The sequence below is a fragment of the Punica granatum genome, chromosome 2 (assembly GCF_007655135.1).
Source record: "Punica granatum isolate Tunisia-2019 chromosome 2, ASM765513v2, whole genome shotgun sequence".
NCBI classification, from domain to species: domain Eukaryota; kingdom Viridiplantae; phylum Streptophyta; class Magnoliopsida; order Myrtales; family Lythraceae; genus Punica; species Punica granatum.
Window position 1 is genome coordinate 32025092 of NC_045128.1, and position 9584 is coordinate 32034675.

Genomic DNA, 9584 nt, shown 5'->3' on the forward strand with positions numbered 1-9584 from the left:
CGCTCACTTCTATATCTCCATCCCCCCAATCTCGGTTCCGTCGCGTCTGGTGTCCACGCGCCCCTGCGCCACAGTAGGACTGACGGAGGTACCCAGGCAGCATCCCAGTACAGTTCGACGTTGTCCTGTTCGGTTGTCGTTCGCCTCCTTCTTTCCTTTTCTCCCCTTCTTGATTAATTAAAGTGCTACAGCAGTTCTTTCTCAACCCATTTCCATATTCACCAAACCCACCGCGGAAAATACTTCACTCACTCTCTCCTCTCCTCCTTTCTCAATTAACACCCTCGCCAAAACCCCTGCAATCGGTTCTTAGGGCCGAGAATCGGACCCGCAATCGCCTCTGCCTGGGACCCATTTGAGGTAATCTGACGTTCTTGGTTGGATTCTGGGTTGAATTTGTCTCCTTTGCTGTGATCTTCTAATACCCTTTTCAGCTTCATGCATGCGTTCTTCGACTCGGGCCTTGTCTCCCCAATGCATTATCTCTGTCGTGCCTGTTGATTTTGTTGAGCGTGGCTTTGCTTGATTTTAGAGTTTAATTCGTTTTCTGCTCTCTCTCATCAGTGATCGTGGAAGCTAATCGTCAGCTAACTCTGTACTTTTGGTTTTTAAGAGGGGTTTATATATTTATTTCTTTCTCCAAAATTCAGGTGCTTGCGAGGAATTTTGGGCTTTTTCCATGTTAGTGGGTCTTCCTGTTAAATGCTTTTGCTAATCTTAGGTTTCTGTCTAGTAGGAGAAACAGTTCCTGCATCATTTACCAATATCAAGGTTCAAGTTTGCTTCCTCAGCTCTCACTGCTTGTTCAGATTACGGGTTATGGATAATCATGCAGGGTTGGGTTCTGGAGTGAATAAGTTTGTATAATAACCCTCCATAACCTGCGATCCAAACAAGCTCTCAGAATTCCCAGTTTGGTCTGCTTCAGATGTTAAATTGGCTTGAGATGATGAGACAAAGTGATAAAGTCTAATAAAAATTTTATGTTTGATTCCAGGGGTTGCCGCTTTGACCTCCATGGGAAGCCTAAGTGACAACAACTCGGATGACGACATTAGCGAGTCAGAAATGGATGAGTTCGAAGACAAATCCTACGAGGAGCTGAAGAGCGGGTCCCAGCAGGTGAAGACCTCGGAAGAGACTTTCACCTGCCCCTATTGCCCAAAGAAGAGAAAGCGGGACTACCTCTACAAGGAGCTCCTCCAGCATGCTTCGGGAGTGGGCAAGAGCACTTCTGATAAGAGGAGCGCCAAGGAGAAGGCGAGTCACCTCGCTCTGATGAAGTACCTTGAGAAGGATCTGGCAAGCGTGGGCGGGTCCTCGAAGCCTGCGGAGGAGAATAAGTCCCCCGCTGGGGCAAGCCACTATGATAAGTTCGTGTGGCCGTGGATGGGAATTGTTGTGAACATCCCGACTAGGAGGGCGGAGGATGGCAGATGTGTTGGTGAAAGCGGGTCCAAGCTTAGGGATGACCTGATCCGAAGAGGGTTTAATCCCAGAAGGGTGATCCCTCTGTGGAATTATAATGGCCACTCAGGGTATGCAGTGGTGGAATTCAATAAAGGGTGGCCAGGTCTTCACAATGCAATGTCCTTTGAGCGAGCTTATGAGGCAGAGGGGTATGGGAGAAAGCATTGGCTCGCCGAGTACGAAAAACCGAAGACTGGGCTTTATGCTTGGGTTGCTCGGGCTGATGATTATAACTTGAGCAATATTGTTGGGGAGCACCTGAGGAAGGTTGGGGACCTGAAGACAATCCCGGAGATGATGGAGGAGGAGGCCAGGAAGCAGGACAAGCTCGTGTCCAATCTAAATAACATTATCGAGGAGAAGCATAAGCACTTGCAAGAGATTGAGGAGATGTGCAATGAAAAGATGAAGGATCTCAATGATGCAGTCTCACAGAAGGATAAGCTCCTTCAAGAATATAATGAAGGTGAGATCATGTATTTGTGAAGCTATTGAGGGTCATCTTGAGTTGTTTCTAAAGAGTGGTCCCCAAAACTGGCCTTCAGAATCAATTGTTAAACAGTACTTTCAATTCACTTTAACATGTGTTTCTGTAGTTGTGGTTCGAGGCAGAGGTGATGGTGGTGTAGGATCACGGAAAATTTTTACATAATATTAAAGTATATTATTTATTAAATCTTGTTTCAGAAACACGTTTCTTACTGCCGGAATAGATATAACCTCTGAAAACAGGTTTAGATTATGCAAGACATAATTAGTTGTATTTCATATTTTATGTTCATTCCAAACACCCCTAACATTTTCATGAAGCGACGAAGAACAGCCTGGAGGTTATCATTCAGAGTAACTCTTATGTTTTAGTGATTTGCTTGTTCCGATTACATAGCTGAGGGTATTAAATATTTCCTTTTCCATTTTGCAGAGTGGAAGAAAATACAATCAAGTGCTCATGATCACTTCCAGCGGATCTTTAACGATCATGAGAAGCTCAAATCACAACTCGAATCTCACAAAATGGAGCTAGAATTGCGAGGGGAAGAATTGGAGAAGAGGGAGGCGAGGAATGAGACCGAAAGGAAAAAACTATCTGAAGAGATTGCAGAAGTACTTCCTTTTTCTGCTTATTTTTCTTGATTTATATACTTCGTACGGTAAACATGCCTGAGGTTCCAACATTACCACTGTCTTTCAGAATACACAGAGGAATAGTTCGCTACAGTTGGCTGCTTTGGAGCAGCAGAGGATCGATGAGAAGGTGTTAAAGCTGGCAGAAGATCAGAAGGTTATTTTTACTTTTTATTAGTAATCCGATTTAAATGGTGAAAGATATTTATTTTCTGTAGACATTACAAAGTCTCATGCAAAACCTGATGGTTGTTTATCTTCAGAGGGAAAAAGAAAAGCTGCTCAATCAGATTATTAAACTCGAGAAACAGCTTGATGCGAAGCAGGCGCTGGAATTGGAAATAGAACAACTGAGAGGGTCGCTAAAGGTTATGAAGCACATGGAAGATGAAGACGACAAAGAAGTGATTATTAAAATAGATGGTTTGCTTAAGGACTTAAGAGAGAAGGAAGGACAGCTCGATGATTTGGAGGAAATGAACCAAACACTTGTAATTAAGGAGCGCATGAGCAATGAGGAACTCCAAGACGCTCGCAAAGAACTGGTCAATGTATGCTTTCTTCACATCTGTTTGCTTTGTCTCTCAAACCTGATATTTTTTTATGAGTTTAAAATCTGTGCCCTCGATTCAATTTTCCTGTAGCATCTGAGGAGGTACTAATTTGCCTACTTTATAGGGATTGAAAGAATTGCCAGGTCGCTTCCAGATTGGGGTCAAGAGGATGGGAGAGCTTGATTCAGAGCCATTCCTAGAGGCAATGAAGGTTAGGTATAACGCGGATGAAGCAGAGGAGAGAGCTTCAGAGCTCTGTTCATTGTGGGAGGAGTACTTGAGAGATCCCGATTGGCATCCCTTCAGAATCATCCATGTCGATGGGGAGACTAAGGTATGCAGATAACAGATGACTGAATGATTACCGCTTTCTATCAGCGATTGCTTCGACAAACTTTTTTTGCTTAAATGTTCCAATTTTCTTTGTTCAGTTTACTTCCATGATATATCTGCAAAATAGTTCTCAATTAAGCATCCAATTATGTACCACATAGCTTACAAGAAAATGTTGGTCGTTTCAGGAAATAATAGATACTGAAGATGAGAAATTGAGAGATCTCAGGGAGGAACTTGGCGAGGGAGCATACAATGCAGTCGTCACAGCATTGAGGGAGGTAAACGAATACAACCCAAGTGGGAGATACATAACCTCTGAACTTTGGAATTATGGAGAAAGAAGGAAGGCTTCTCTCAAAGAAGGGGTTGAAGTTCTCTTGGAGATTTGGAACACCCACAAGCGCAGGAGGACAGCATGAAGGTCAGTGCAATGTATGATACTAGAATTCGAGTTTCATGCTATTGTTATTATAATTTTCTTGTAATTAGACAAATACTCAATTGGTGAGTGCCGTCTGAGCTACTTGGGGGTGCTAATCCTATATTTTGGGGTCTCTCTATATATAAATGCTTTCATCAAATGCGAAGAATGTAGGGGTTCACCGACTTAAACCAAGGCACGGCAATCCATGCAACCAAGGATGAAGTTTATATCTTGTTGTGGAAAAGTGGCCGGCTTTATGTTTTTCTCATTTTGAAAATCGAAAGAACAAGGAAAAATATGCCCCACCTTCACCTTGTGAGTAAACATCTCTCCCTCTGAATGGACCTGATCTTTGAGTATTTGCAGGAAAGCTTCATCAAAGGGCTGAAACAGAGCAATCGGTTGTGGATTTCTATGATTCTCCCGCTGGATCTCCAACGTAATCTACTGTCTACTTGTGGTATCTATTCCGACCCTGTTAGTGACTCGGAACTCATAAATGTAGCAATATCATCCATCTCCAATTCATGAACTGTTAGCTTGCTAACCTCCTGGCATTAAGACTGCTTTGGCAGCTGTGTATTACCCCTGTAGGCTCTGCCATAAGGCCATAACTGTCATGTTTAATCTGCAATGCAGAGGCCCTTCTTCGAGTTTGCAATGTCCCCTCTCATCTTGAATCTGAATTACTGTTTCATCCATCGGATATAAATTTGATCATCTTCGTGAGTAGCTTCCAGCTAGGTGTATATCTTGTACCAGAGTGGCTAGGGAATGATATAAACACGGCGGTGTAGCTCTTAGATTGATATCCGTCCTTGTATTGGGATTCAGCAGCTCTTCCTATGTTCGACACGACATGATTGATCATGGGACGGGCCATACCCATAATGCGGTTGGTTCCGGTTCGGCTGAACCGGGATTTGGGTTCCTCCCCTCGACGGTCGGGCCCCAAAATCCTTGCTGAGCCGTGGAAAAATCTACCCTACACCCGATCTTTGTAAGACAAATGCAATTCATTGGAAATCATAAATGGGAAATGGGACGTCCAGGCTCGAGAAATAAAGGCCTGTTTCGGGCCGGCTTTTTATATGGGCCCTGGTATCTTGGGTCGGGTCGGCTGCAGCCCATAATCACATCTGTGCGGCTCCTTCCCCCTAACCCTAACCGACATCTTTTCTCGGACATAAACTGAGGAATCTGTCCTATCGAAAAATATCGCTCCCGAATCAACGAATATTACTGGGCGGTGATTAGAAAGAGAGAGGCTTGAGCGGGATCGCCGGAACCCTAATCCGTTCGTCGAGAAGGGATGAGAGATTCGGAGGGCAGAGGGCCGGTAAACTGCAGGAGGTGCCCCCTCTTCGGAGGGCTTTGGCTTCTCCAAGATCCGGCCTCTTTGATCTCGTTTCTCGTTCCTCCTCGGCTTGATTCTCGATTAGAGGGTTTCCTCCCGCCATGACGGTCCTAATCATTTTACACTTGATATGAGCCCGGCATTGACAGAAGTTCTTCAAATTTGCAGCTTTTTGCTACTGTTTTTCCATTTGACTGCATTGGTTCTTTGAGTTGAAGGGGAAGCCTCATTGTCTTGTCGGGTTTCTTTCTTCAAGAACGGTGCGAACACAGAAAGCCCAGTTTTCTTGATTTCGGTTCTCCAGAAGAGAAATCAGAATTTTTTGATTCGAAAATCTGTTCTTTTTCTGAGGAACAGAGAGATCGGAATTCCGGGCAGCGGCCAGACAACCGCAGGGATGGGGAATTCCACGGTTAGAAGGGTCTCCTGCTATTCCCCTTCTCATCTACTGTTCCCATTTCACATTTCTTAGATTGTCTTTCTTCCATCCGTTTTCCTTTTCCCAGTGATGGGTCTATGTTCGGGTATGATCAAGAACGCGCTACGAGCGTAGCGGTTTACGTTTCATTTCAATTAGGTCACTTTATACCAAACATCGGCTAGGATCTTCAGACTGGCTGCCCGTGTCAAATATCACTTCTTATAGAGCCACATTTCGCCTTGGCAATCAAAATCCAACCGAAACTGATGGCCGGGCTTGGTTTCTGAGGAAAAGAATGGGATTGTTGTACGATCTTGTCAACTGTGTTTAACCTTTATCATTTCCCGTCGAGTCGTCGACCTTTGTGATGAAGATTGGTCCGGTTCTTTTAACTATAATCTACACGATCCGCGCTGAGCATATTCACGTACCAAAGTAAAGTAAATAAACATTTGTATATATATCTTCTGTATTAAGCAATGCTGCGGGCTACATTTATAGCCACTTCAGCTCCTACATAATTATAATTCACTCTCCTAGCACTCCGTTTTCATTTTCATCCCCAAAGTCAAAAAAGGTTTTCACTGTAACCCCCCACCCAGCCAAAGCAAACAGAGATAAGATTACCATTCTTTCCTCTCATCCCCAGCAAAATAAGTTTAGAAAAGGAAAAGGGAAATAAAGAAAAACTTATAAGCACGCCATGGGCAGCAGCGCTACACCCTGAAGTTCTTTCCGGTGAAGGTCTGGCCGAACTGCCAGTTTGCGGGGACGATGTTCCAGGAGGTGGAGGTGCGACGGTCACTGCCCGTGACCCTGAAGGACAGTGACTGGCCGACGAGGACCGCGTTGGATTGCCAGTTCTGTCCCCAGTTGCGGCTCAGACTCATCCACCCCGTCTTTGAACCCTTCATGCTCACCTTCACGATATCTCCGGCTCCCGCAACATTGGTGATCAGTACCAGGTTGAAGTACTTGAACCCGTTGATGGTGAACCTGATCCCGCCATGCTTGCGGCAAGGAACCCTGTGTGGACCGAACAGAAAAGCCTATATAAGAACAGGGTCTTTATTGCAAATTGGGGAGCTTCTGTTAATGTTGTTGTCTCTGTTTTCCGGGCCACTTACGTATGATAGACATGTCAAACTATGCTTATGCTAAAATGCATCCATGTCAGCAGTTAAACTAGTTGGAAATGTTAACTGACCTGCGATAAGCGACCGGGACAATGCCGGCTCGGTACTCGGCAATCTTGAGGAACATGGGCATGGCGAGGTCGAAGTGGGGTCGGGGAGGGTTGCACCACCCGCCATTGTCATTCGGGAGGGCGTAGTTTGGCGGGCAAAAGTTGGTGGCTGTGATGAAGATTGAGGGGCTTCCAGCGTGGCACCACTGTGGCTCGTTCGCGCACTTGATCTCGAAGCAAGCGCCACAGCTGTACCCATTGTTGAAGAGTGCAGTGCTCAGCGCGGCAGTGTTGACGCCGTAGCCCTGGCTGTACAGGTTCCCGTAACCGCATGCCCCACCTGGATAATGGGCGGAAGAAAAAGAAATTTCAAAATGGTTTTCAACTACGAATGGGAGAATGAAAATTACGTTTCCGGGAAACGGTCTTTTAAGAAAATGAAACTGGAAATGACAGAATCCTCAGTCCAACAGTTGGAACAAACAGAATGGACTTCACATTATCCCGTAGGCTGAACAGAAACTAGCCGAGAAACAGAGCATCAATTTCTGGAAGAAATGATTTAATATTGCTGCTTCCTGAATCATTCTGGGAAAGATGGAGAATTATCGGGTTTCTTAAAGCTTTCGAGGAAAATGCTGCTTGGGGCTGCAGAAAATTTCCGTTGTTTTAAGTCGAAAAGACAGTTTAGCTAAGGAAGTAAAATCTCCGAAACAAAGGACGCTGCGGTGTGAGTCTCAAAGAGTGGCGGAGTGGCTTCATCAAATCAAATGTAAACATTACCCATTGTCCCCGCGGCATCATTCCCTCCATAGAAAGTGGCGTGGGCGCTCTGCCACGGTCCACCTGCATAGACGCCGGGAATCCTGGCCTCAGCCACGGCCAGAAAGGCCACCAGGGACACAAGTACAACCCGTGCCACGCTCAGAACAGAGACCACAGCCGCCATAGATTTGGACCCACTGTTCTCTTCAGACAGAGAGTCAGAAGGAACAGAGCGCAGAGAGAGAGAGAGAGAGAGGATGATGATGGATATGGATTATGGTGGAGATGGCAGGGGGTTGGATTGCTATTTATGGAGGAGGGAGGCAGTCAGGCAGAAGGGTAGTAAAGGGCAACTGCATAGTCCCCAAAAAAAAAAAAATGAAATAACGTTTCCTTTGGGAAGAAATTATCATCACCCTTGATTGGTGCTTTGCTTTGCTTTCATGCTCTGCAGTTGGTCTCAATCCAGTGTAAAATCAACCAACGATTTTTCGTTTCAAGTCCACTTTTTCCCTCTCAAAAACAAAAGAAAGGAAAAATAAAATAAAAAATCAACCTTCAAATCTTTTGGCGGCAATTTCCATTCAACCAACCAGAGAGATAACGTCAGATTGTTTATCTTTACGATGCAAAATTTGACTCATTTTAACCAAAATTCAGTGGACCGTATAAGCATGTTGTGAACAACAATTTGTCGGTTATGGAGACAAACCAGTTTCTGAGGTCGAGCGATGATTGCTGCCCGTAACGTACTCGCTGGTGCACAGCGTTAAGAGTCTTAAACCACTCCATGTATGCTTACTGCTAGGCTATTGAGGTTTGTTGATATGGTACTCATGTCATTCGTAAGTCTGAATGATCGACTTATTGCTGCGGGAAAGATAGAATCAATCACATCCCGGATAACTGTATGATCATTTTAGGTGATTGAGCTTGCTTCGGAATACTTTGATGTGCATGTATCCTAACGTCGACTTATTATGAAAATACTGACTTCTTCACATTGCATTTACTGGTTTCTTACTACTAGTCATAGTCATCCATATTTCGGTCTACTTTGTGGACCATAGTAAAACCAGACTTCACATTTAGTTGTTTTTTTGTTTTTTTTTTTCTCCCTGGCTTGAACACACATTTAGTTGGTCTTGGTGATCATAATTCCCAATTCTGCTTTTCTTCCACTTTGGTCATGTATGGATATAAATCACGAAGAATACGGAGGGTGATTTGTGAAAGAATTAAAAGATGGAGAAGTACGTTGGGTCCAAAGTCCAAACCGAACATGGGGGTTCTCTTTGATATGAAACCACTTTGCTTCAATTGCAAGTTGTGCCATTACCCCAAACAACATACAAAGACCCCTCTTATTTCATTTCAACAATTTCTTGCCCCTTCCTTTTTTGCTACTTTTTCCAATCACACTTTAGAGATGAGATTTCATGTGTCCATAGAACTTCGGCACGAAATCCTCGCGGAGAGCTGGACAACTCGATTTTGTCGAACCAAATTACGATTTCGCACATGTACCGCATTACCCTACCTCTAGCGAATATTGCAGATGGATAGGCCATAGGCCATAAAATGAGTTTCTAAAATGAGCCACGGCAAGTGAAATTCAGCTATGCAATATCAAAAGTAAAATTTTCTAGCGTTATAAAAATCAAAATATAACTCTAAAAATAATAAATTATAAAAATGAGAGGGAACAATAAACTATAAAAATAATAAATTATTGCGCCCTTTTTTCTTAGTAAATTAGAGGAAAAAAGAAAAGAGGGAGAAAAAGAGAGAGATCCAAAACGACGCCATATAGGAAGGGGCGTTGCCGCCAAATAGATGCAGGCTGGTTCTATTTATGTAACTTTACCTTCCCGGGGAGAGAGGGGCATTTTAACGACGGTGGGCCCAGTTTCACCTTTGCAGTGGGACCCATAGACCCGCATTCA

General features: G+C 44.2%; 2 protein-coding genes across 3 annotated transcripts; one reads left to right on the plus strand and one right to left on the minus strand.

Moving 5' to 3' along the window:
• Nucleotides 1–14: 14 nt before the first annotated feature.
• Nucleotides 15–4571, plus strand: LOC116197198 (protein INVOLVED IN DE NOVO 2). 2 transcript variants are annotated; one of them, XM_031527249.1, is made up of 8 exons: nt 15–360; nt 998–1936; nt 2393–2574; nt 2663–2752; nt 2859–3146; nt 3274–3483; nt 3671–3917; nt 4276–4571. In XM_031527249.1, the coding sequence occupies exons 2-7, from the start codon at nt 1018–1020 to the stop codon at nt 3902–3904; spliced, it is 1923 nt and encodes a 640-aa protein (XP_031383109.1). In that variant the 5' UTR covers nt 15–360; nt 998–1017; the 3' UTR covers nt 3905–3917; nt 4276–4571. The 2 variants fall into 2 exon arrangements, with proteins under 2 accessions (XP_031383109.1, XP_031383108.1); XM_031527248.1 differs by having other exon boundaries at nt 16–360; nt 3671–3906.
• A 1552-nt stretch (nt 4572–6123) lies between these two features.
• LOC116197202 (expansin-A4-like) lies at nt 6124–7928 on the minus strand. Its single transcript, XM_031527252.1, has 3 exons — nt 7657–7928; nt 6895–7213; nt 6124–6713 (listed from the first exon to the last, which is right to left on the minus strand). Exons 1-3 carry the CDS (start codon nt 7820–7822, stop codon nt 6404–6406), a joined length of 795 nt encoding a protein of 264 aa, XP_031383112.1. The 5' UTR covers nt 7823–7928; the 3' UTR covers nt 6124–6403.
• Nucleotides 7929–9584: the final 1656 nt, after the last annotated feature.